General features: G+C 40.7%; 2 protein-coding genes across 2 annotated transcripts in view; both read left to right on the top strand.

Moving 5' to 3' along the window:
* The first annotated feature begins 2 nt into the window (after nucleotides 1–2).
* LOC132955949 (liprin-alpha-3-like) lies at nucleotides 3–27,422 on the top strand. Its single transcript, XM_061029047.1, has 32 exons — nucleotides 3–269; nucleotides 8,926–9,710; nucleotides 11,903–12,004; nucleotides 12,386–12,550; nucleotides 13,654–13,728; nucleotides 13,841–13,900; nucleotides 14,120–14,248; nucleotides 15,826–15,918; nucleotides 16,318–16,370; nucleotides 17,462–17,555; nucleotides 17,724–17,858; nucleotides 18,027–18,110; nucleotides 18,220–18,351; nucleotides 18,433–18,495; nucleotides 18,832–18,911; nucleotides 19,264–19,431; nucleotides 19,553–19,741; nucleotides 19,905–20,148; nucleotides 20,227–20,363; nucleotides 20,468–20,616; nucleotides 20,755–20,851; nucleotides 21,675–21,756; nucleotides 21,972–22,172; nucleotides 22,274–22,336; nucleotides 22,743–22,769; nucleotides 23,679–23,854; nucleotides 24,703–24,800; nucleotides 24,893–25,068; nucleotides 25,214–25,282; nucleotides 25,722–25,884; nucleotides 26,992–27,060; nucleotides 27,192–27,422. Exons 2-31 carry the CDS (start codon nucleotides 9,375–9,377, stop codon nucleotides 27,042–27,044), a joined length of 3,693 nt encoding a protein of 1,230 aa, XP_060885030.1. The 5' UTR covers nucleotides 3–269; nucleotides 8,926–9,374; the 3' UTR covers nucleotides 27,045–27,060; nucleotides 27,192–27,422.
* Nucleotides 11,166–27,422, top strand: part of zgc:56095 (Ferritin, lower subunit-like) — a 137,929-nt gene continuing 121,672 nt past the window's right edge. Inside the window, exon 1 of the mRNA XM_061029044.1 lies at nucleotides 11,166–11,169. The gene's annotated coding sequence lies outside the window, so the exon portion shown is untranslated. The remainder of the gene's footprint in view (nucleotides 11,170–27,422) is intronic.

Raw genomic sequence — 27,422 nt, 5'->3', positions numbered from 1 at the left:
TTAAGACCCATTACCTTCCAATTCGACAGAGGGGGAGTCTGTGGTAAGGTGGCGTATCGTCTCTCTCTGCGCCGCCCCCCCCCCCCTCTCCTCGCCGTTTCGTGTGGAAAAGAGGGACAGAAAAAAAAAAACGCTTTTACCTTATTTTAATAAGGTTTTCCCCGGTTTCGGATGAGGGGTAGCAGACACCGAGGCACGATCCGCGGAGATGGAGCTAAGGGATATTTAACATCAAACATGGACACTACAGGCTCCCCGCGATGACTGTGGTAAGGATGCAACTTCACACCACCCCATCGCAACACAGTTTTCCACTGAGATGGGGAATCAAAGAAAGACATGGGGGGAAATATGCATGCACTAATGTTACGATAAACGGTGTGCACAAAGAGTAGGCTACTTAACATTGTGTTGTCAAGGATTGAGGGAGGTGAGAGTCTGTAATTGTGCGTCTTTGTGCGTGTGTGTGAAAGGAGATGGGGGGGGGGGGGGGGGGGGTTACTATTTGAAAAGAGACAAATAGGCGTTTATTAGAAAGACAATGCAACGCTTGGCGCCCATGTCAGTTTCAGGCTTTGACAGGTGTGTTGGCAGCACACAGCACGATTTTATTCAGGGCGCGCGTGCTCGCTCCCGTTTGCATACAGTTAGGTGATGAGGTGGTATCTACTTAAGGGGGGGGGGGGGGTTCTTAAGACCATCAAATGCCACTGTATATTGGCCTACTATGTGTTGCTTGTAATTAATCATGGCTGTAACTAAGCCCTTCGCCGTTGGGAGCTTTGTAGTCAAACCTCCCAGTTTGCCTCCCTGCTGTCATAGGGCCTATATGGAGTTCATTATAATTCTATAATGTCTGGAGTAGGCGATGTGGGCCTTTGACTGAAAATGTAAGATGTGTATTTGTATTGTCCACCTGGCATTATGCTCTCCATAGTCTTTGTCGACCAGGAAAGAAAACGTGGATTTATCTTCCTCTTTTTTTTCTCGGTTAAATGGCCGTTTTAACACAGCCTCTTAGGGTTCCTACTATGAAAATATAGAGGTGCGCGTGAGTGCTCGTGCGCGACCGTGCGTCTCTCATGGAATGGTCTTTCCTCCATACATACATCCAGAAATGGAGGTAGCCACATAACACAGTCTACTCGAGCTGTCATCTGGAGAGCCTCGTCATTTTCCCATCAGCCCGGTGTGCGGTGTGGATGCCAGCGCAAATAAAAGCGTTTTAAAGTCCGGATCCCGGTGCTCCCATTCCCTCTGCCCAGCTGCCGACAATCACTTATCGATTCCAGTGATGCGTTTCTTGGCCAGGGGGTACTGTTTCATGGTATTAGGAGAGAGAGAGAGAGAGAGAGAGAGAGGGGGGGGTTGAAGGAATAGGAGGAGGGGCGTTCATTATGAGTCGCTGCTACATGTTCATGTGGTCTGCTTTTTATTGAAATGTCAAGAATGCATCCAACATGCATGCGTTGTTTTCGCTGGGAAGGCGATTTAACCGGATGTCAAACCGCGAAAGACCCTCTTTCTTCAGCTCTAATTGCCGCTGCTGAGGGAGCCTGCACACCCCTCTCCCCGCCCCAGTGTCTGGTGGAGGAGAGCTGTTTTTCCTGCTCTCTCTTTCTCGCTCTCTCTCTCTCTCTCTCTCTCTCTCTCTCACACGCACGCACGCACAAACACATACACAATCAAATAGCACACACAAGACTATGCCATTTTCTTTTAACCCTTTTTCGGACATTTTTTGCAACATCAGCCTAATTGGAGGCATTATTCTTCTAATTGGTCATCTAGGAATCAGAAACTGTAATGCCAAGTCTGTGCACTCCACGGTTTGGAAGCTGCAAGCAGGTTTCAAGTGTGTCTTTGTATGATACCGGGTTGGATAATGATGATGATGATGATGATGATGATAATGTGGGCTATCATAATATGAAGACACCCACATGTGCACACAAAGGCACTTGATCGATTTTTGTGTGGGGACACTATGACATGAGCTAACCCATAGCGGAGATTAATATAAAGCAACCTGTACAGAGTGCTACATTACAGAAAAGGTTTCAGCAGCACCAGTTGTTTTCAAGTGGTATATTTCATTTCTGTGGCAGTAATAATAGCTATTGATGTTGTAGTATTCAGAAGTATCAGGACCACTTTTCAAAGGTCTTGGTTTCGCTTGGACTCCACAACACTTTAACATCATGTCTCTGTCTAAGAGGGATGCTGAATTTATTTCAAGACCACCAAAGTTTGCATACCTCATTTATTCACAAAGTTCAGGACTTATGACGTCCTTCTTATTGTCATCCTCCGAGTTGAAAGCTTAAATGATTCTGTACTGTTTTATTCAAGGTTTGCAAACTTAAACCTTAGTACACTGACAAAGTGCTCGGCCTATGTATCCACTGCTTTTGATCTTCACCAAATAGAAAGATGAGGGAAAGTGAAAATTAGGCCATATTTAAGCAAATGCAGCAAATTTAATAACTCATTAGCCACTGACAGCTAACTCTTAACAGCTAGGCCTAACAGAAGCAATCAGCCTCTCCTCATCATAACAGTTAGCTTGTTTATATTACCACTAGTTAGCTAACTATCATTATCGATAGCGACAGTTTTACTATCCTTGTGTAACTACAGCCCTATTCAGTGGTCGTGTCCAGTTGGCCCCAGTTGGCTTTTTTTTTATTTTATTTTTTATTGTTGGCCGATTCCACATGTTGAATCAGCGTGAGCCGTCGCCGGCGCGGTTGGGGGTAGGAATCTCTCCGACTGGCTGTTCAGCTAAGCGAAACAGGAGAGCCAGTGCACGAGAAGAAATACAGAAGCGCCTCTTCTATTCTAGTTCCACAAATAAAATACTCAGTAAAGGCTGACAACGCCAGCGCCATTTTCAACTTTTTATCAGACATTATTCTCGATTAGAAGTTCCTATATTACGAGTGTTGAGCGACAGCTGTGAGAAAATTGTCTTCTTGTATCACGGTTTATTTATCCGTGTTCCTCCACGTCCTCTTCCAGTTTCCCCTTTTTGGAATGACGATTACAGACTACAGCCGCCTACTGGCATGGAGAGTAATTGCCTCTCACGCATGCGCAGAAGAACGTACGTGGTGGTTGACCGTCGGCTGTAGTCTTTGCGGTGTGTACTAGTGCAACTTTTTGGCCAAGACAAAAGGCGTCGTGTGCCGATGACACAGGCGGCCTTCGTCGCCACTAGTTCTTTGCCGTCTGCTTGTTGTGTCAGGGCCTTTACACTTCTGCAACTCCGTGAGGCAATTTGAATTCACAAACTGGGACACTAATATATATAACACTGTCGCGGAATAAGTATGAATAATCAGAGACTTAATGACAGCTGAGCTTAGTGATGACGCTGTTGCGGAAACACAATCTGACAAGTTCCTATGAAATCTAATTGTTATCTTGGAAATTGTTGTTAGCTAATGTTAGCTGCTGTCTCAAAAAATATCTGTTTTATATGAAAGTTTTTTTTTTTTTTACCTTGAAATAAGGCCCAATGTTCCCTAGGAATTTCAAAGGCTATCGTATTTTCATTTAAACAGCAGCATTTAAACAAGACCAATTTGTCAGTTGGAATTGCTTGGGTGTGGGACTCAGTTCTTGGTCTTGGTCTTAAATTGGTTAAATTTCTTCATTCACTTGGCCTTGTTTTTGCATTTTTTGGTCCAGGTCAAAACTTGATCTCAGTTTAGTGAGTGTTGACAACAAAACTTACATGCAAGTGTTCAAAAAAAGGTCTCCTGACTATCCACAGTGTTATTTTAATGCACCAGGTTTAACACTTCCAAAAGGATCATCAGAAGCCTTAACTGATCATTTTTAAATATTTTGAAAATCCCCAAACCTACAAACAAACTAAACAGGTGAAGAAACTCTCTCTCTCTCTCTCTTTCTCTCTCTCTCTCTTTTGCACACACATTCATAAACTCACCGGTCCTGAAGCTCAGTGACCTCACAGCTGATGCTTCAGTCAAAACTGCAGGCTGCACAGTTCTGTTTGGCCTGTACTGAATCAGGACTCCAGTGATGAATGCTTTGTTTTTCCCCTGCATGGCCTCATCACATGACTCGAGTGCAGTGACCTATGATTGAGATTTGCAGTGATTGTTACAATATATAAAATAATCTGCAGTAATTACATTACTCTGTTTTCTACTGCTGAGCTAAGGAAGAGCAGCTGGAAATGACGACCAATGATTCAATGTTTTCTTATGGGCCAAGTAGGACTAATTCAGGTGTTTTTTAAGGTCCTGTACCAACTCAAGTGAATACCAGAAGGATCTTTTTGGTAGCTTGGATCACAAAGAAGCCATCAGAGGCTGATGTAGTCTTTGCTCTCCATGAACCCTTGGAAAACAGAGCAAACACCAGAGTCTGATTAAGAAAGAGGCAAATAAGTGATGCATAGAGACCTGAGTCATCCATTCAGGACATTGGTGTAATCGCCTAATGTATCACTGAAGATTTTTTTGCGTTTAAAACAATGTTTTAGTTAGCATAATGCTTTCAGAGACAACAATAAACATCACTGTTACTATTTTGGATGAGCTAAAACTCTAAAAAGCTAAAAGAGAGAATGGTTTTATGTTTTTTTGGCTTTTTTAAACATGTACAACTGTGCAGTCTCTGTCTTTGTTAAAAAACCAAGTGCCTATAACTCACAATCATATAACCAATAAATAAAATACCATTGAGGGAAGTAAAGCTTCAGCAGGAATCAGTCAGATGTTATCAATGTGAGTTATTCACATCTGAAGGTGTTTTGTATGTGCTAAAATCAGAGATGAAAGTACAACTTGGACCTTTGATGCTGCAAATGACTCAACTGTAAGATTAACTGATTGGTTAGCATATACATGAGGTGTGTATCAAAGTATATATTAATATTGAGTTTAGGAGACTTAAGGCCCACCCCAGCTCCAGCTCTCTGTCTGTTACTATGTTGACCAAAAGTTAGTTTGAGGCAGCATTTCCATTATGGCGACTGCCATCATTGGCCTTCAAAAATCCGCTTCAGAAACCAATGGGTGACATCACTGAGACTACGTCCATGTTTTATTAAGTCTTATATTTTATCTGGAAGTTGCCCTGTTTTCAGAGATTTACATAAGCTCCGGCTGTTAGACAAATATGTAAACTTTTCAAATGGACTATGTTTTTCATAAAAAAATTATCATTTTAACTAAAATATTACATGGAATAAAAACACAAATTAACACAAATGTCAGAAACTCATTAACTTAACATCATGCAGATATTTCCTGTCAACCCCCAAAATGTTTATTTGAAGTTTGGATGAGCCTATATGTGAACACAGCAGATAATAGTCTGGAACAAATGGGCGGGGTGATGATGTCATTTACGTTGACAGAAGTTGTGCTGCTTAAAACTCTCTGCTGCTTGCCTCGGTTGCTGGTAAATTGTTGTCCACTGCTGTTTGTAATGTGGAAACGTCCTTACACATCTTATTGATATACACCCAGGAACAGTCATAATTACTGAGGACTCCTTTCCCTGCCTGCGTTACCCATGCTGCTCCTCGCCTCACCTTAACTAAACGGGCTATTTCAAGTTTTGAGAGCTTACAATCTCAGTACACGTGTGAAAGGAAAATATTAGAATTTACTGTAAATGTCCTGAAATCATCTAGAAAACAGCTCATGTATGAAAATGGCCTAAATGAGCTGAAGTTAGCTGCAGCTTCTTGTTTCACCCAAGCCCCCCAGAGAATTTCAAAACATATTTCGAACATGAAACTACTTGGATGAGTGCTGCTACCTGTTTAATTACCTGTTCAGTTTGTTTTGGAGAAGAGGAGACCTCTGAGGATTATCCATCTCCAAGTACGAAACGTATAACTATGAACACTTAGGGAATACAAACCTTAAAACTAAGCTAAACACTTAGAATCAAACTATAGTGCTAGTGTAGACCATCCTGATGTGTGAAAGTTTAATGTTTAATGTTGAGACTCAGTTTGCAAAGTTTACAACTTTTATGCGTTCTCTGTCTGTCTCCTGCATTACTCTGTGTACAATGTTGCAATCATGCTAAAAAAAGAGAAAAAAAAACAAGTCTTAATGTACAGAGTTTTATTGAGGAAAACGACAAGGGACTTGGGGTCTTCTCAACTTATGATTGACTCACTGACTTTGTGAAAGCAACCCTAACATAATGTTGTATTAGGGTGAAAAAATTTGACCACCAGTGTGACAAAGAAGTTTGAAACATTTACTCTGACTTTTATTTCCGATACTGTATTTGAAGGAAATGCAGTAAATGTTCAGTCTTGCATCAGTGATAATCCATCAGTGGAGCCTGGGAAGGAAGTAAGTTGTTTTTTAGTGGGACACAGTGACGTTGCCAAGTGCTCTAGCCAGCTCACCAGCATGAGGAGCTAATTCAGTGTCTGTATCAGGACTCCAATTACCAGCGAGCAGTCCCCATCTTTGGTACTGGACAACCATATGATGAGACGACCTGTTTTTTCCCTGGTGCTGAGGCCTGTGTGCTAAATAGGTTTGATTCACAAAATGGATGAATTTAGTCGGACAAAGACAGTCTGTATTGTGCTGCCCAGACCGACTGACGTAAAGAAGCCTGCATGGGGCACTAAATCAGTCCAAACCACTTAAAAGTATAAAGGCCAGTGCAAGCCCCTGAGTATTATAGACTAGACAGTGAAGAATATGGGAGGAAAGAGGAGGAGAGCGACACAGGGCGCTATAATAATGCTGATTGCCTGAATCCATATCATTTTGGCCCACAGTTTGCAGTGCGGGCCAGAGGCTTTATGCAGTTAAGAGAGTAATTTAAGGTATGCAGATAATTTACAACAAAACTGATTAAAGGAAGTGTTCTCAGTGTGATTACATATCAGAATCACCATCACATAGTTTAAAAGAAAAACTGAGGTCAAGAACAAATTAAAGTTGGGGCGTCATATAGCCTATAGTTAAGTCACACATCCCATGTACGGAGGTTTTAGTCCTCATTGCAGCGGCCGTGGGTTCAAATTCAACTTCAACTAGCCCTTTTCTGCATCCTCCCAACACTTCCAGTCTCTTCTCCGTTGTCTTAACTTATAAAGGCAAATAAAGGCCGAATATTTTTTTTTAAAGGAGAACAAATGAAGGTTGTTGTAATTTCGCTTAAATCATTAAGAGTTCAGCAATTTCACGAGTTCTAAAGCTACAATGGACATACCTTAATCTCAGTGACTGAGACCTTAATGAAACACAATTAAATTCATTTGTACACTATTTATTGTAAGGCTATAGCCAGCAGTTGATAAGCATCTAAGAATGAAAACTAGAAACAGCTAAACATCCTAGCTGTCCAAAAGTAATAAAATGTTGCTGAGCTTTAAATTGTAGAAAAATAAAGTCAACTTCAGACCAGGTTAGGGTTAGAGTTGCTGGACTCATGAAGACACAGGTGTTTATCTGTATTTCACAGATTCTGCTTTTTAATTTGCTGAATTGGATTTTGGTATCCGATGTCTTCTGTTTTTTTTAGTGGTTTGATTAGTATCTTCCACTTACATTTTAGCAGGCTATGGCTGTATTCATGAAAACAGTCCATGTGGATAGCGATCGTGGCAGAACACAATCCGTCGTTATTCAATCTCGGGCCACATTCTAACAAACAAGTAATTAACAGCAATCTGTATGCACGTACTGCTTAGAATACTATCTGAGACGTTGTTTCTCAACACTCACTTCATTCTTGCTTCTCAACTTGCTAGTCAGACTGTAAACAAAGTAAAATCACAGAAAATGAAAATCTAGGACTGAACTCATATATCAATTTGCTGGTGGTTTTAAGGTAGCACAGATTTCAATAGTTAGACTGGAAATGTTGCATGAAAACATATCGATGATGATCTGTCTATGATGATATCTAAATCTGAAATATTTGCTTAAAGATTTGCTTTGACACCGTATCCTTAGCCATGGTCTTCTCTGTAAACCCTGCCTGCTCTCTTCACGTGATTATTGTAATCTGACTTTTGCGACTCAGTGCTAAGACCATGCTAATGCTGCTGTATGGAGGATACACTTTCAGTTTATAATTGTAGCATTTATTTTTCATCGTTAGTGAGTAACCTGAACACCTTGTAACACCAGTGACATACTGTAGATTACAGTGGCAATCCTTTTGACAGAGCAAGGCTTCTGTTTTACCCTGGTTTTTGTCTTTGTGCTAAGCTACCCTAAGCTGGCAGTTGTCTTATATCTAGTTTACAGGTATAATAATTACAGCAAGAGCGTCAGCCATGTAACAATGTAACATCAGTAATGACAATAGTTGTGAGTCTACTTTGGACAGAGCAAGGCTACTCTTTTTTTCCTGTTTCCATTGTTTGTGCTAAGCTAATCTAAGCTAACATGCCACTGGCTGTAGTCTTGTAGGCTATTTAATGTACTGATTTAGGTGTGGTAAAGTACAGCAAGAGAGTAGATTTTGGAATTGAAAAGTACTCCCCTATACACCAAAATTCATTTTGTTGATTTAAATTAGCATTTTGTATGTTTGGACTGTCATTGGGCAACTGCCCAGGCATCTGGACAATTATATTTTCAGTTCTGTCTCTAGACAACTCAAAAAGTAGCATGATCCAGTGCATAGACTACTCAAATACATAATTTCATTCAGAGTAACTGGTGATTTAATGATTGATATTGAATGCATAAGCAGTGATGCAGAATTTATACATTTTTGGAGTTATTATTTTTAACATACTCTTTGTTCTCTTTCATCTGTGACATTTTCATGAACTTACATTAGTTCATGTTGTTTTCTCAAACAAGTCCACTCTTGCTGTGTCTTTCTAATTTGCTTAATGCACAGTGAAGTTTATTGAGGGGGATCTAATGCTTGCCCTGTTTTCTTTTTCAGCTCTTAACCCCGGCGCTGTGAGGAGATCTGCCTCGTGGACACAATTTAGAAGCATTGGCCCTTCTTTATCCTTTCCTTCCCCTTAACCCCTTCCCTTCCACACCCTACGCCAGTCCTTGCCACCCACGCAACGGCTTTCCTGTAGATACTTCTTCCTCTTGCATAACACAGGAACGTTAGCATTCTGATCACTGACCATGCGGATTGGGAATTAGTGAGAGAAGAGAGCAAAGACATACAAAAGTGAGATAAAAAAAGAGGCAACAAACAGAGGGATCAATGGAATGATATTTTTGGAAAAATTGAAGATGTAAAGATTTATATTTTGTACATTAAACTTTTAGTAGAAGCTCATAAACAACCCAAGGCACGAAAAACAGACATTCTGCACGCACAATCCGCTGTTTAGTTTTCTTTATTAACTCGACACTCATACACGCCACGGTCTCATGATGATGTGCGAGGTGATGCCCACCATTTCTGAGGATGGGCGAAGTGGGACTGGTGGGGGACCCTCCTCACCTGCCGGGGCAGGGGTCGGTGGCCCTGGAAGTGCGGTGGGAGGAGGGGGCTTCAGAGGTGGGGAGCCCAGAAGTGGAGGGGATGAAGGAGGCAGCACGGGGAACCTGGAGTCCTTAATGGTCAACATGCTAACAGAGAGGGAGAGGCTGCTGGAGAACCTGAGGGAGACACAGGATTGCCTGGGGACAGCTCAGCTACGCCTCCGGGAGCTCGGACACGAGAAGGAGTCACTTCAACGACAGCTATCTATCGCTCTGCCACAGGTACAGCTGAGTTTGTCTTGTCTGAGTGTGCGTATACAATCCATACATACATATACCGAGTTTAGATTGTAAGTCAAGGTATAATGAAATTCACTGAAGTTGAACCCTCCTCCTTGTGCGGTAACATTGTTTATCCTCTGTGCTATCAGTGTCTAGTTACTGTATGTACAAGTGTCTTCCGCTGAGTGTGTGTCGATCTGAAGCATGCTTTTGAGACAGTAAGCCTTTGAGGTGAAAGTTTGTGCAGAGAGACGCAGCTACAGTGGAAGTTAAATACTTCCCTGTTTGCATCTTCAGAGTTTTTCGCACTAATGTTGTTCTAACTAATGCAGAGGGTTTGTGTTCCTATCAGCTATACTGTCTGTTTAGTCTAAGTTGCATCCCCATTTTTCCTCTTATTGTGTAATCAGGTTTTATTATGTTTTTTGACCGTGCGGTTACTGGATGATTAATGACACCGGGAGCTAATATTTGTTTATGGCTTTGAATACGAGATTTTCTAGGAATTCTCTTTTGTTTACTGGGTGAACTTGCTCATTAATTATAAATGGAATTTAAAGATTGTATCCAATATTAATAACAACAGCTTTTCGTTTATTTTGTTTTGCAGTATGCATACTTTACTTTACCAGTATATTGTATTTCTAACACTTGTGAGGTGCCTTTATTTTTTGACTAGCTTTTTGCAGAATGGGTCAGCAGCACAAACGTCTAAATCAAATGTCTAGTGAACTTGTGATATGTGACACTAAGGGCTATGACTGAACGGATCCCTTATAAAATGCTTGTACTCAGAGATAAAGTTAAAGTCAAAAAGAGAAAAAGGATTATTTACTTCACTAAAGGGACCCTCATTATTATCCAGAAATCACATAACATTGACACACATGACAAAATGATGCAAAGACAAGCTTACATGTAATCATCAACTGTAGAACTGACCAATGTAATGACGTACAGAAGAGTTTTCAGTGACTTGACAAGTGATTCAGTTTTTGTCACTTTAAAAAAAAACTGACTTACATTCCCCTTGTCTACCAACTGAAGTGTGAGGCTGTGCTGCATGTCTTTGTCTTACTTTATGCTAAACTAGATGTAGGCGTGTTAATACTTTGAACAAAAAACTGTGAATTATCATCATTCTAAAGCTTTTACAACAGGAGAAGGCATTTTCCAATTTCAATTTCCCGCCTGAATAAAGCGGTTTGCTTATCCTTCGTAGAATGGGACTGCAACTGTCATAATTTAAATGAATGCAGGGCAGAGCCAATATAATTAGATTGAGATGAAACAGAAAATAAACTAAAAAGAGACAAGAGTAGCCAGCTGAGAAGCTGACCCCTATCCAAACTAAAAGAATCCCATAAGGCCAAGAGCCAGTGGACCCACTGTGTCACCATCTGTATAGATGCCTCTCTGGCTCTTTCTCTCTTCCCTTTTCTGTGCAAACACAGACCAATTTAATGTGTCTACTTTCAACTGTTTCTGAATCATAAAGCAGGCGATCCTGACTGTAAACATCTTCATCCTCATTCTCCTAACCTGCAACTGCCTCCGAGCTGCAGGCTTTGATGCTGTTTTATGGAGACATAAAGAAATCAGTGACAATAGATCCTTTTTGTTTAAGGAAAAATGTAAGACACGCTCTTCGGTTTGCACTCTGTTTCTGCGTTATGCAGGAGTTTGAAAATGTATTCCCAGTGGTGTTGTAAATGACATATTGATGCCGTGTTTTTGGGGGTCTCTCTTGTGCATTCCAGTGCAGAGCCATTGTGTAACACTGTATGATGTAATCCATCCGTGAATGCGAGTTCACAGAGGAGGATGAGCAAGAGAGAGATGGTGTTGAAAACTGTGTCAGTGATTTACATGATTATTATGTAGGTTTACATCACGTACGCCTTCATACATGCAAAGTCTCAGGTGTTTTGCAGAGCTGTGTACTTCTGGAGGGCTTTAGTTACGTATGTTTAAAGTGATATATTTATGTGTGTGTGTTTGAAGAGAGCAGCTAATTCCATTAATTTTCAGCATCATTAGATTTGGACAATGTTCTGCCCTTAATGATTATTTATTCCTTGAAACTCTCATTGCAGCTGAAGCAGCTGAACAGACACCACTTAAACTATTAAAACGGCACATTTAAACAGTTTGTTTTCTTTGCCCCTGAATGCAGCTTGTGTGTTCCACAGGAGTTTGCTGTGTTGACTAAAGAGCTGAACGTTTGCCGGGAGCAGCTTCTGGAGAGGGAGGAGGAGATTGCTGAGCTCAAGGCGGAGAGAAACAACACACGTGTAAGATGTTTAGCGGCCATTTTGCCTATTAGCACTGTAACAGCCTCAGTGTTATCTTCCTCACCCATTGTGCTTGTGTGGGTGTGACACTGTTCCATTTGTTTTTATGTTTCCTCTTCGTGACTCTTTTCGTCCCTATCTGCTTTCCTTATCTCGTCCTCTCACTCATTGTCCCTTTCTTCACCATCCAATTTGATCTCTAATAACCCTTCACTCCACTGCATCTTCTCTGAGCCTTCTTCTTCTATGTTTTACCTTTACTTACCCTCCATCACATCCGTTGTTTCCCCGTCCTTCAAACCCCCTTTTCTACCTCTCACATCTTTCCATCCTCCTGTCACATCCCGATCTCTTTCCCATTCAAACCACTCTCTCCTGTAGTTGTTGCTGGAACACCTTGAGTGTCTGGTGTCTCGCCATGAGCGTAGTCTGAGGATGACAGTGGTGAAAAGACAAGCCCAGTCCCCAGCGGGGGTCTCAAGTGAGGTGGAAGTCCTCAAGGCCCTCAAGTCTCTGTTTGAGCACCACAAGGCCCTAGATGAGAAGGTGAGTCAGACCGCTATCTCGTGCAAAGTAGATCATGGACTGTATGTATCAAACTGATAGAAACAGGAATCCTTCACTAACTTCCTGCTCAAGTTGGTATAACCAATATTTGTAATGATTTTTACAATGTTTTGTATGTGCTAGTCTTAACAAGACACAATTAACCCAAAAAATTACCAATTGTTTCAGGCAATATACTCAACTGACTTGGCACCAAAACTTACATGGTTAGCAGCTAGCTTGTGAACATAGTAAAGCAATGGCAACAAAAAACCCAGCTATCCTCCTCAGGATATGTCAAAAAGTGAAACAGAGCTAACAAACTGAACAATTACCCTAATTTACCCAATGACCAGAGACAATGTATTTTAATATCTCTAATTAATGCTAATGTATCCCTGTACCTGTTACATATGTCAATACAGTTTGCTAACAAGTTAGCCATGTTAGCTTAAAGGTATGTCACAAATCACAAAAGGTACAGAATATCAGCAACATGCGGCTAGTTCCTGCTGCAAACAAGTGAAAAAAAAATCTGATTTTCTTTAACAAGAATTTAGATATACTCTTAATGTATCTTGACTATAGCATGTTAGCATGAAGTAGCTTACCAGTATTAGTTCATATGAAATCAAGAAGATTGTTCTTAAACACTTATAGCTTGGGCCGATTTTCAACTATATGGCAGTATCTAGCCCAATGAAGATTGAGAGTTTGTCGTTTCTTGGCAGCTATAAATATCACTGAAAACTCGACTTGCTTACAAGCTAGCTATCATTTATGGGTTGTTTACTGTATTTGTGTTCATGTTCTGAACAATTGGCTATTACACCAATATCAAGGCCCTACAAATCCCTTCCTTCTTTCGCGTCTTTCAAAGGTAACCTACACAGAATGAAATAGCCCCTTAACGGCTCTTTCATGAAGTCATACTGAAGAGTGTTAAGCTTCTAATCAGGTATAGACCTGGTGTAGGAACAAATAAACAGCAATGCAGTGAAAGGAAATACCATATGACTCTATTGACTGTTCAATGCATTCTTTTGCTCTAGTATCTCTTATCTTATGTCTTTAAGCAGTCAAATATAACTTCTACCTCACAGGTTCGAGAGAGGCTCCGTGTGGCCCTCGAGAGGGTGTCCATGTTAGAGGATCAACTTGCAGCGTCTTCTCAAGAGGTAAAGTCCAATATGAAGTATTTTCCGTCTCTCAAGTATGGTTTAGCCTGGTGTAGAGAAACTACATTCATTTGTCTTATCTTTTTACCCATTGTGTCTCCCCCCTTCCCAGGTAATCTCTTTAAGAGACCAAATTAAAAGACGTCAACAAGGGGTGGACGGCGGGAAAGATGTAAGGGAGGGTTTTATGCATGTTGGTTCCAGTAGTTTTTGTGTTTGTGATAGCGACAAGATCAACAGTAGAATAGTAGATGTATGGGTATCATGATGTGTCTTTGTGATTTTAGTTCTATGTCTTACATAACCCATGTGCAACATATATTCAAATTTCATATTCAGCTGATTCTCATATTTCTTCATCACTATAATTTTTATTTTGTGATCATTATAGCGACTACCAAATGGTCCCTCCACTGGCCTGGAGGATAGTGAGCTGGAAAGACAGCGAGAAGGAGAGATAGAGCGGCAGAGAGCTGAACTGTCCCAGCTCAGAGAGAGGCTGGCCCTCATGTGCCGGCAGGTGAGTGTGTGTTTCTGTGTATCTGTCATTGTGGGGACCATACAAAGTTTGGTACTTCAGTGTGAGGACCTTTTTGCCAAGTGAGGATATTTCTTTTTCAAGGAGACATTTGAGTTGTGGAAACATGGTTTAATGTTAAACATACACTGTCTCAATATATATATATGTATAGTCACTATATCTACCTATGTTATGGTATGAGACCCTAAAAATATTGATTTTCTATGGAAGGACATTTTCTCATACACTGACACTGAGGAAATGTTTTACTTGGTCACACCTGCACAGGAAAAAAATCTGATTAGTCAAAATGCTGATGACCATTCCACTTCACACAAACAACACTTCCGTACAAAATAAGGGTGTTCTCATAACTCTAACATGTTTAATTCTACAAAGCATATTATTTTTGCTTTTTGGTGTTGCTTACATGTCATGTCATTTTACTGATTGGTTTTGTTATGCAGTGTTTGCACTTATTTAGATTTTCCATCTTTATTTTAAAATTATGCTAATTATATCACTAACTTAAAGAATTTACTGAACTGTAATCAGAAATTAGTAAGGAAACTAATTGATGTTTCACAGTTGGAATAAATATGTCTTTCAGTGAAGATTTGATGTAAAGTTAGAGAAGAGGTATATGCTAAATGTTGAAGGAATATTTTCACTTAAAAACAAAAAAAAAATCATAAAGAAATCAATCTATAGTTTTTACATGTCAAATTAATTGATTGCAGACTCAGATTTAATAACTGTTTTACATAATTTCCCACTACATGTGTAGATAAGTTGACAAAACGGTCTTATCATTTACTCCATGAGAGAGGTATTTCTCTTATGTAAGTGTTGGCAAGTAAGAAAACGAGTGCATTTACCACAAAATCAAACCATTGGTTTAAGGTTGTGTTTTTTTAGCACTGTAAAATAGTTGTGGTGATTGAAAGTCTTACGAAAAATATAAACAAACAAGCATTTGGATGTATTCCTACAATATGACTGAAGTTATGTTTCTCTGTTCTATTTAAGTTTATATAATGAATACTGACTTTAATAATAAAAAGTAATAGTGCACCTATTGAATAGAGATTTTCCTCAGGCTTTTCTGACAGTATATCCCAAAAAGGAGGGTCTCTCTCCATCCAGTGCATTCACAGGTCTCCTTCCTCCCTCTCATGGCCAGTAACAGAACTACAGCTTCTTTGAAAAGTCTAAATGTTACTGCAGAGTACATCTGAAGACAGATTTTCAATCTAATCATAAAGAACTGCATAAAGCACTGTCAAATTAATGGTTCAACACTATTTAGGTAAAGATAACTAACAGACCAAATACTTCACCATGACTATCTGGTCAAAGCACAAAAAGGTTTATTCCATCTGGTTCACTTTGGAGCATCAGACTCTCAGTGTGTTACACTTATGTCAGGGATGCTTTTTAAGAATCTTACATTTTGGAGGCCAACATTTGTAATGAATCACTGTCATGTCTATTTACACTTGGTGCTTTTGTAGTTCACACTGAAGCATGTGGGTTCAATCAGTGTCATCTTGTGTCCCTTCGTTGTGTCACGTCAGGTTGGGGAAATAGAGGAACAGCTTGCGGCAGCCAGGAGGGAGGTGACGAAGTCGGAGGAGGCCAATCAGAAGCTCCAAAGGGAAGTGAAAGAGGTCTGTAGGGTCAATATGTCTGTTCCTGGCTAAGACCCTGAGCTCCCTCGAGTCCCGGGGATGCAAGTGTATATTTGACCTCAATGGGCATATGTTGGAGGAGTGCTAAAACGCATTATTAATCCTTGAAATAAGAGGGGGGATTAAGAGAATTATTAAACAGGTATGCAATGTATATTTAGACAAATTGTAGGACTAAATAATCCCCCCCCCCACACACACACACACACACAAAAAGAAAAGTTGATTTTAAGTTGACACCCACAGTATTTAAATGTACTATTGAAGTAGGGCGTCCACACATCCTTTTAAAATAAATATGTAAAAACAACTGTGTGTATATCATGACATTTATTCATTCATATTATTGTGTTTCATGATACATTTTGCTTCTTCCAGGCCCTTTGCCAAAGGGAGGACATGGAGGAAAGGATAACAACACTAGAACGCAGGTAACGTTTGCTGTGATTGAGAGATCTTTTCTGAGTTTTAGTGAGGTCCTCAGACACATTCTTTTAAAACCAGAATTATCAGCTTTAATGATCACATGAGGAGGACCATATGCCTCACCTGTTGGCTGACAGTGTCTTTATACAGTTCAAAGTTTTTTTACTGTACATCATTGTCATTAAGGTTGCAGTGGTGTGTGAAAGTACATAGCTGTGTTTTTGGCTCAGTGTTTGTTGGAAACTTTGAATGTCACTTGAGGACTGCCTCCTCAAACCCAATTTACAGCATAGGCAGACTTCTTTATAGTGCCATGTTCAGTATCCTTTAAGAATTGAGTTGGAATCATATATTTTAAGTATTAGATTGTCTTTTTTTTTTTTTTTTTTTGCTTTTTTTTGCTTATGTTATTAATATTAATAATAATAATAATAATAATAATAATAATAATAATAATAATAATAATAATAGGAAAAGGAGGTAGTTATACCCACATCATGTAGGTGCAGGGCAGTGCAAAAACAGCAAACTGAGGAAGAAGATAGGCCTGCACACTTGCTCAAATGCCACAAAAAAAGGGTTTTTATTCATCACAACTTTTTTTTTGTGTGGCATTTGAGCAAGTGTGCAGGCCTATCTTCTTCCTGAATAATAATAATGGCCCAATGAACGTTGTCCTGTTAAAAAAAAGTCCAATAGCAAAAATGACTGATCAGTCATTGTCAACTCTTTCTACCGTCTCTCAGGAGGACGATCTTTTAATAAAAATTGCAAAACAAAATCAGCCAAATAATGCGAAGGAGTTTTTCAGCCCGAGTAGTGTAGGCGTCGTTACAAGCTGCACGGGGAAACTTCTTATTGCTTGTTTAGCCTACATGCTGTGAATGCAGAGTAATGACTGAAGTGAACACTTCAGTGATGAACACTCAAAGGGCCCCCCCACTGTGTGCAGTAATAGGCCATGATGAACTAATATTATAGTGAAAAATCAAACTGCCGCTGTACCAGTGAACCTTTCACATAGTCACAATAAACCCATATGTCAGCTGAAAATTGCAGCCCAAATAATTCTGTGGTGGCTTGGTGACGATTGCAGGTACCTCAGCGCCCAGCGGGAGGCGACTTCTCTCCATGATATCAAAGACAAGCTGGAAAATGAGCTGGCCAGCAAGGAATCCCTGCACAGACAGGTAAGGAGTATCTCAAATAATCGAACTACAGTTATAATGAAATTAGGGCTATATGTCCAGTGAGGGGCTGCAACATTTAAAAATCAAAAAAATTGGTTTGGTATGTTTTTTTAAATGATTTTTGATCTTGGTCCTGATAGTGTACATTTGTGTTATTGCTGTTTCCAGAGTGAAGAGAAGAACAGACAGCTACAGGAACGTCTGGATGAGGCCAAGCAGAAGCTCCAGCAGACTCTACAGAGGGCAGAGACGCTGCCTGAGATCGAGGCCCAGCTGGCACAAAGAGTTGCTGCTCTCAACAAGGTACTTTGTGTCGAGTGCTTTCCCACGCTGCACCTGACTGACTACGCTGTCACAACGTCTCCTCATCTTGAACAACTAATCATTGAGCCATGCTTCTTCATTTAAAAAAATATCCTTAAGAGTTTCAGTCTGTTCATGCGTTAGAAACATGTTTATGCTCCGTAACAGGCAGAGGAGCGCCATGGGAACTTTGAGGAGCGACTACGACAAATGGAAGCTCAACTCGAGGAGAAGAACCAAGAGCTTCAGAGGGTAGCGTCATTTGTTCTTCTCATCTTTGAAGCAGTTCTCATTTTAAGGCAAATTCAAAGTTTTCCTTCTATATGGCGAGCACCTCTCTTGTTGCTTTGCTTGATTCCAGGCGAGGCAAAGGGAGAAGATGAATGACGAACACAACAAACGCCTCTCAGATACAGTGGACAAGCTTCTGTCTGAGTCCAATGAGAGGCTGCAGCTTCACCTCAAAGAGAGGATGGCAGCACTGGAGGAGAAGGTACAGAGCACACTTATTAGTGGCCATGCATATTTTGTGATAAAATGAAAAGTTCTGACTCTTCTGCGTCTGCTCTGTTAGAATGCTCTCTCAGAGGAACTTTCCAATATGAAGAAAATCCAAGATGATCTTCTGGCTAATAAGGTATTCCCCTTTCCAGCCGTATTATTTGTATTATCATGTTCTTGTCTGAGAGATTCTTAAAGCGTATGTATCAACAAACCGCTAAAAGTAAGAACTTCAATTCTTCGGAAGAAAATGAACATTTTTGTCTACACTGTGAAGTAGCTGACCTTCAATTATTTACTCTAAATCTTCTCCCAGTTCTCAAGAATCCCACTTTTTGTCACAAACAAGATTTCCCATGTTAAACAAAGACACCTTGGCGTCTCTTTTCACCACACAGTTCGGGACATTCCACGCCTCGAGTCATTTTCCCTTAGAAAAAACCTTGTGTATTTGTTTTTCTCTGTACTTCAGGAACAGCTCCTTGCTGAGCTGGAGCGAATCCAACTGGAGCTGGATCAGCTGAGAGGCAGACCTGGCTCTTCTTACTCAAGGTTAGATACAGTGAACCTTTACAGGACATTCTTTTTGCCATATGTCCTACTTTTTGAGAATGTCGCAATAAAACACAAAGTCTCCCAGGGGGGGATCATTTATGAATAATGTCTCTTTTGAGTACAAATATTTGTTTACTACACTGTTAAGCCGCATTGTACTTTTTTTTTGTCTCACAATAAATTATTCATTCTGTACAAAGAATGTTTTGCTTTGCCTGAAAAATATGCAAATGATATTTACGATTGCATTTCATTTGTATAGGAGTGATGGCACTATACTCTCAGAAAATGGGGACATTGCGGTTTCAAGTGTTGTGGCATAATAACTGACTTCTGTATCTCACCTTAGGGCGGGCAGCGTGAGCTCACTTCCCTCCACCCTTTTTCGGAGATCTCTTCCAGGGAGTGCCTCAGAGCTGCGTTACCCTCAGGGTGGAGGCTCCCTCCCAGCTGGCTACAGCAGCTCCTCTAGTGGGGTGGTGGTCAGGAGGACACACCGTGGCCGGTGGGGGGGTGGAAGAGATGAGGGTGGCAAGGTGTTGATCTCTTATAATTACAACAATTTTATCATATATATATTTTATTAAGCCGATAACTTACTGCCTCCTGTCCACCACTTTGTTCTTCTTCAAGTATGGCGATTGGGATAACGGCTCTATGATGGGTCTTGGGTATGATGGCGGAGTGGACGGAGTCTGCTCTGATGATGAGGACGACAGGGAGACTCTGTTTGGATCAGAGCTGCTCTCCCCCAGCGGACAGACAGATGTACAGACTTTGGCCATCATGCTACAGGAGCAGCTGGAGGCAATCAACAAGGAGATTAAGTGAGATTCATGTTGATAATGTCTTTGTGTTTCTTATCCAGAGCCTTAGACTTTTTGGGAAACCAAGATTTTAACCTTCCTTTAATAGGAAGAAAGGAAGGAAGGAAGTGGATTTGTGTTATGATAAAGAAAGTACAATTTTCTCTTCCCTCTCTTCTCTTAGGCTCATTCAGGAAGAGAAGGAGAGCACAGAGCTGAGGGCAGAAGAGATAGAGAGCCGGGTCAGCAGCGTGGCCCTGGATGCCTCTCCTCTTCCACCTTCCTCGCTGGGAGGTCGGGACAGTGTCGGGAGGGGCTACATGACTCCCTCCATCACCTCGTCCACGTTGGCGTCTCCTTCACCACCCAGTTCGGGACATTCCACGCCTCGCCTGCCACATTCCCCTGCCAGGGAATCTGACAGACAGGTACTGAGTCAACTCTGAAATGAATTTGGAAAAAAAGGATAAATAAGGGAAACTGACCCAATTCTTTCCACCCGGCAGAACAGCAAAGAGGGTGAAGAGTGCAGAGCTCTTGCCCTGATCGACTCCAACCCTTCTATTCCTCGAGCCCTACGCTTGGACAGGATGACACATACTCACCCAGGGGCGGGACTAGACGACCACCGTGAATTTCGCAGGTACTCTCAAGAAAGTTTATATCATAAATGGATTATTTGGCTACCAAACTAGCCTTTAGCTGTGCTAAGAGTTTGCTTTCGATTTCACTGTTCTGTCCTTGTAGCCTCTCTGCTGATGGTGCCATCACTGCTAGCCAGGATTCCCTCCACAAAGCCAGCAAAAAGAAAAGCATTAAGTCGTCCATTGGTCGTCTCTTTGGCAAAAAGGAAAAGGGGCGGATCGGTGCACCTGGTCGCGAATCATCCTCTCTGGGTCAGTAAACAGTGAAAAGTACTTGTTCAGTAAGCAGTGTTTGTGATCCAGCTGTACGTTCTGTAAAGTCAAAGAGTTGTTAACAGCAAGGCTGATATTTATATGATAACAATGGTTTGTAACCGTTGACCTCTCCAGCCTCAACCCCCTCTGATGACCTGGGTTCAGCTGACCCCTTAGGCCTGACCAAACTTGGGACTGGAACAGTGGAAAAAGATCGCCGCAGCAAAAAGAAGTGAGATCAGTCACCTTTTGTACATGTCTCTAGTGTTATTCAGAAAGCTAAAGTGCAATGCTAGCTGATGAAACCACATTATTTATCCCCTGATAATCCACTAATACTGTTTTTTTATGCTACCTGCTTAAAAGTCACTGGACGACTCAGAAGTTCCTCAAAAATGAATCCTTTAAGGATTCCCAAAGAGTTGCCCATGTTTTGTTTTTATTTTGTCTGGTCTAGATTTTTGAAATGCATTCTCCAAGAGAAGTACTCTGTCTTCCCTAAATCATTTTCAACCGGTCCACAGTGTTGCTGCTAGGATTAATATCTATTCAAGAATTTTAGATCATATAATTCTGATTCACAACTTTCATTCATTTTTTGAATGATGACTTTGTGTTGCTTTCCCTCAAAGCTTTTTATGAAGAAGGCCCTCGTTATATCAACAATGTACCAAAGCCCTCTCAACACGGGCGGCACCTTAGATCAGTTGATGGTTTTCTAGTTGTTCCCAGAGCCCAGCTGGTGACCACTGTAGTAGCTATGGGACTTTTGAAGTCCTGGTCCCCTTACTCTGGAATGACCCACATGCAAAACTTTAAGATGCATGTGGGTCATGCAAGAGCCTTTGAAAAATCATTCATCTGTCAGTGAAATGTTTTGTTTGTTGTTGTTTCATTTTTTAAAATCTTTTGCTGAAACGCTTGGTAAGAAAGGTTCTATAAAAGACGCAGCGAGGCAGAAGATGTCCTGGTATCAAAGCTTTCTATTTATAGAGGTGAAGTGAGATATGAAAATAGGAATCTGTCAAACTTGTGTTTTCCACTCTCCCTGCCAGGCACGACCTATTGGAGGAAGCCTGTCGTCAAGGTCTGCCTTTCGCCTCATGGGATGGCCCGACTGTTGTCACATGGCTGGAGGTAAGACATGAAGCAGCCCTGTTGAACTGGAGGCTCAGTTAATTTAAGTGTATGCATATACTGTGTGACTAATGTGTTCATATCACATCCTCACTAGGAATCTAAACAGCTGGGGTTCATTTTAGTAATAGGGTCAGGTTAGGGCAGAGTGACTCTCACCTGATGGTTTGTGAAGTATCATCATGACACTTAACATCCTCGTTCTGCTTATCCAGCTGTGGGTCGGGATGCCGGCTTGGTACGTCGCAGCCTGTCGTGCCAACGTCAAGAGCGGTGCCATTATGGCTAACCTGTCGGACACAGAGATCCAGAGGGAGATTGGCATCAGCAACCCTCTGCACAGGCTCAAACTGCGCCTGGCCATCCAGGAAATGGTCTCCCTCACTAGTCCGTCTGCACCTGCAAGCACTCGCTCTGTAAGGCTCCGTTTAAAAAAGCATGATGCAGCTTTAAGATGAGAAAATAAACCGTAAATCATTCAAATATTACATGACAATAATGTGTTTACTGTTTACAGTCGACCAGTAATATTTGGATGACACATGCTGAGATGGAGTCTCTAACTGCTGCCACCAAACCAGTAAGAATGTCATTTTTTACAATGAATGGTAACAGAATGAAATTTGTAAGACATTGATTTACTTATTTGTAGCTGTTTAATTAATTGTATAATTTTTGGCCTCTTATAACTGAGCAAAGGTCTCACATTGATCAGCTCTTTTCTTCTTCTTTGTCTCTGATTAGGCGTGTTTGGCTATCCCTGTCCCTTACTATCCCCTTAGAATCTGTTTCGATGTGGTGCTTTTTCCAACTAATTCTCACTCACTAACAACACTTTTCCTTCTTCTGCCTCCCTCTCTTCTTCTCATTTTTGTCCCGATTCTCTGTAACACACACAAACACACTCTCCCTCTGGTGATCTGTCCCTCTCCTTGCAACTGTCTCTCCCTTTTTCTCTTTGATTCCTTTTCTGCCTGACCCAAAAGGAGCAGAAAGAGTTCAGCTGGGACCAGGTGAGTTTTTATGATAATAATAGTAATGAATTATTGTTTACAGCAAAACACCTTTAAAAAGCAAGTTTACCAAGTTCTTTGACTGACAAAGTAGAGGCAGGAACATAGGAGGATAAAATAAACATTTAACCATCATGCCAAAGAGAGGGGGGGTCTATTAAATTCAAATAAAGCAAATGGTCAACAATAATATTAAAAGAAAATTGAATGGAAGAAACGCGATAAAACAGGCAGATCTTGAAAGGCAGTTAAAGCAAGAAAGTGATGCATATAAAAATGATTAATTACACAAAAGAATAAAGGCATTACATTTAAAAAAAAAAAAAAAAAAATATTAATAAGCAAAATACTTGTTGCAAATATAGACCATCTTTACATCATGCAGTATAACATGACCTTCATTGTCAAAAGAAAACTGACTCATCACTCAGGAAAACACTCAGTGGTACACTTTTGATTACAAAAACAACTTATTACATTTGAATTCTGTTCAGATTCCAAATATTACATGCTAGCTAGCATATTCCATAATCTTTGATGGCCTTATCCATGTGGAAATTAATACTTTAATTTATGATGAGCCAGGGGATGCAGTCTTTGAGCTTTTTCTGTCATAAAGAGGTTAAACTGTGGTAAATCTCTTGCTAACAACATTTCAATCAGAGGGGCCTTGGTACATTTACAGAGACCATCGCAGAGATAATAACAACATTATTGTGCACTGTCTGAGTATTATAGTAGTATTGTATGGGAAATAAACTTCAGGATCATTTGAATCTATTCATTCTAGTTTTTTTTGCAAGGCATCCCTAAAAGCTGCAAGCCAACCAAACACTTTGCTATTGACTTATAAAGCACCTCTTATAATACCTTTAAAACTATTTCACTCCATCATACACCATCCTCTAGATCCTGGCCTATGGAGACATGAACCACGAGTGGGTGGGAAACGAGTGGTTGCCCAGCCTGGGTCTGCCACAGTACCGTTCCTACTTCATGGAGTCCCTGGTGGATGCCCGAATGCTCGATCACCTCACCAAGAAAGAACTGAGGGGCCAGCTGAAGATGGTGGACAGTTTCCACAGGTCTCACTCACTCATGATAATGATTTATGTTGTTGGACCCCCAACATAGACTGTATAAACATACTGTTTTTAAAACTAAAGCCGATGTGTAAGAGCCGTAGAACTGCATTTTTCTAAGGGCCGGCAGAGGGCACTGCACTAGCTACGAAAAAAAGTCTTATTTTATTGAAACAGTTGATTAAATGACCCTACTTCCTAGTAGATTAATAAACGGTAAATGGACTTGAGCTTGTATAGCGCTTTTCTGGTCTTCTGACTACGCAAAGCACTTTTACGCCGCATGTCACAATTACCCATTCACACACTTGATGGTAGAGGTTGTTATGTAGTGAGACAGTTAGAAGTAACTAATCCCTTTCATACACATTCATACGCCGCCGACGAAGCGGTGGGAGCAATTCAGGGTTGAGTGTCTTGCCCAAGGACACATTGAACATGTTGCTGCAGGAGCTGGGGATTGAACCCTTGACTTTCTGTTTCAGAGACAACGACTCTACCAACTGAGCCAAAGCCGCCCCAACTTCTCTACACATTTTCCTCATTTCTTAAATGTATCAATTATTAGTTTCAAGTATTCTTGAATGTAGCGTGATGCAAGTTCTTTGAATGTTGTCCCCGTTTACAGAAAATTCAACAGTAAACTTCAGTGTCCTTTAGAGCTACCTGTGATTGACAAGTCCCTACCTTAGAAACCTTTCAGTCAGTGTATTCATCCGTACATCCAAATATGGTATCTTGTGGCTCCAAAATAATAAGATGGTGACATCCAAATCCAAACCTATGGCTGCAGAAAAGTCTACAAATATGTCCGTCGCATTAATTTCTATTTTTCCGTCTGTAACTGACAGGGTGAGTCTTCACTACGGCATCATGTGCCTGAAGCGCTTGAACTATGACAGGAAGGAGCTGGAGAGGAGGAGGGATGAAAGTCAACACCATAACCAAGGTGAGTCCTTTTCACACATCATATCAGAGCAAACATTTAACACACACTTTGATGAGCTATACTTAACTGCCTGTCTTTGCGTTTCCCCTCAGATGTCATGGTTTGGTCCAATGAGCGAGTGATGTGCTGGGTGCAGTCTATAGGGCTGAAGGAGTTTGCAGACAATCTGTTAGAAAGCGGAGTGCACGGCTCTCTGCTGGCTCTTGATGACACCTTTGACTACACGGACTTAGCGCTCCTGCTCCAGATACCCAATCAGAACACACAGGTACACCATAGCACAACTTCTCGATGGTCTGTTTTAATGTAGCAAAACATCTCTGGTGTGCGTATATCTCAAACATCTTCTGTTTGCTTATTAGATCATTCACATTTCTGACTTTTCATTGATTCAAATTTGGATTTTGTTTCAGGCGAGGCAGGTCCTGGAGAAGGAGTACAATGCTCTCATCTCGATGGGAACAGAGAGGAGGCCCGATGAGGTACAACTAGGCAGACTGTCGGTTGAAAATCATTCTGTGATTTGTGGTTTGAACTTCCTCGACTAAGATTATTTCACTTTAAAAAGTAAAAAACCTCTGATCCAAACTTTTCAGGTCTTGCTCTTTGTCAAATGTGTGACACAATAATACAATAAAGTGAAATCTGTCTTGTTCTAATAAAGATAGCATTTATAAGAACAAGAAGTGCACCAATGCTGGCAATTGCTACCATGCCAGATTGGTTCAGCTGTGTTTACATCAGTGCTAATTGCTTAGTTACAGCATCCAGCCCTGAAAATTGTGTGTCTGTGTAAAAGTGTCACAACAAATCCTGCTTTGTCACATACAACTCTGTTAAACCTCACAAATGCATAATGATTCATCTCTACACTGATTGCTATTACTTTTAATCCCTGGTGTTATCTCTTTGTCCCTGTAGGACGGCACCAAAACATTCACACGTTCACCGTCATGGAGGAAGATGTTCAGGGAGAAGGACCTCCGCGGAATGACCGCCGACTCCTCAGAAACATTACCTGCCAACTTCCGTGCCTCTGCCATCGCGACGCCCTCCGTCACCCTGAGGAAAGTCCAGAGCGAAGGTGAGGCGGTAGCACAAAGCTATACTCTGTGGTTTCTCTCTGTTTAAACCTTTGTGAGAAGAAACATGATGTCAATTTAACCAGAAATGCTTTCTTCTTACCAGCTAAGGCAAATAGTGCTTGAATAAAAAAACCTGTGAGTCAGTTTATTTAAATGTAAAAATGTAACAGCTGTTTGATGACTCCAAGCAGCTGCATATGTTCATCAGTTTTTAGGCAACTAAAAAAACTCTTTGCTGCAAAGTGTGAGACATTTAGACTTAAACATTACCAGCCTCACAGGCCGACATGTGGATTATGGACAATAAACATGAACATTTAGTGGTTGTGCGATCATAATCTGGTAAGAGTTGAAAGCAGAAAAATTATATAAATTGAACAAACTGTGTTCAATTTGAACAAACATCACATACACATGTTTTTTTTGTGTGTGGTAAGAGTGACAGGATTTAGAATTCGGATGTGTTTTTATGTCTTTTTTGGAGGCTTGAAGCCGCTTTAAGAGGTTGTATATAAAGATATTGTCACACTGCGACACATTTAAAAGCCTTAAAGTCAGACTTTTCCCCCTACTACTTTTCATCTCTAAATCTAACCCATCCGCCACCAAACATTATTTCTGACCTGTCTTAACCTGTTTCACATTGAAATATGTCATGATTAAGAAACCAGACACTTTTGATATAACACATCATATCAAAGACATTTTGGAGACTGTGAGACAGTGAAGTGTTATTGGCTGATTAGCTTACTAATTTATGTTTAGAGCCGCTGATTGGTTGATTTTGTGACCTCTGAAAAGAGCCTGGCAAGCGAGCTACAGGCTGTTTCTCAGTTAAGCTAACATAGTCCCGCCATTAGCCCTCATACTTACCAATGTTTTAGTACAAACATGCTTTTTATCTATACAAAATTCCTTAAATTAATCTTCAGAGGAAGCATAGTATGACATTTCAAAGCTAAAACCAACAGCTTTCCTCACAGTCATTGGGAGTAAAGAACCACAGTTCATTCAACTTTTAAACCTTACAGTAGCTTCAGTGTTTGGTCCGTTTGTCTCAAACTTCCTGAGTGACTTGTATTTATTGTTTACCTTCTCTCTCTTAGTGAACTCTGGTCCAAGAGGAGAGTCTGCGTCTGTGAGGACATATTCTTGCTAAAAGACAAGCACACCAGGTGAGAAAGCACCCTCGCTGACATGTGTAATCCGTAGTTAAAAATAGCATGTGTGCACTCAGATCAGTCATTTCATCTCAACAGGAGCTACTGTGGTTCTTAACATGTGCATATTTACTTTCTTTTTGTAGAAACCCTCCTCCTATTTCCTAATCCAAGGAGAAAAAAAATTGTGGACGCAAAGTAAGCATCAAAATCAAACATGGACTCTAAAAGATGACCGACATTCGAGGCCAGCGCCTTGAAGAATCAAAGACACTGAGTGAATGCTTTCTAAAAAGATGATAAAATAATGAGTGAATGTCCGTTCATCCATCTCTCTCTCTCTCTGTCTCTCTCTCTCTCTCTCTCTCACTCCATCA

The sequence above is a fragment of the Labrus mixtus genome, chromosome 21 (genome assembly GCF_963584025.1).
Source record: "Labrus mixtus chromosome 21, fLabMix1.1, whole genome shotgun sequence".
Classification (NCBI taxonomy): domain Eukaryota; kingdom Metazoa; phylum Chordata; class Actinopteri; order Labriformes; family Labridae; genus Labrus; species Labrus mixtus.
Note: the sequence above shows the minus strand (reverse complement) of the source record. Positions and strands in the feature narration are given on the sequence as shown.

What these genes read in the sequence shown, in the direction of transcription:
- LOC132955949 (XM_061029047.1), top strand. Translation starts at nt 9,375, where the DNA reads ATGATGATGTGCGAGGTGATGCCCACCATTTCTGAGGATGGGCGAAGT. An exon ending in GGGTGGACGGCGGGAAAGAT is followed by an intron (nt 13,901 to 14,119) that starts GTAAGGGAGGGT and finishes TGATCATTATAG; the next exon opens with CGACTACCAAATGGTCCCTC. An exon ending in GAGTTGCTGCTCTCAACAAG is followed by an intron (nt 17,859 to 18,026) that starts GTACTTTGTGTC and finishes GCTCCGTAACAG; the next exon opens with GCAGAGGAGCGCCATGGGAA.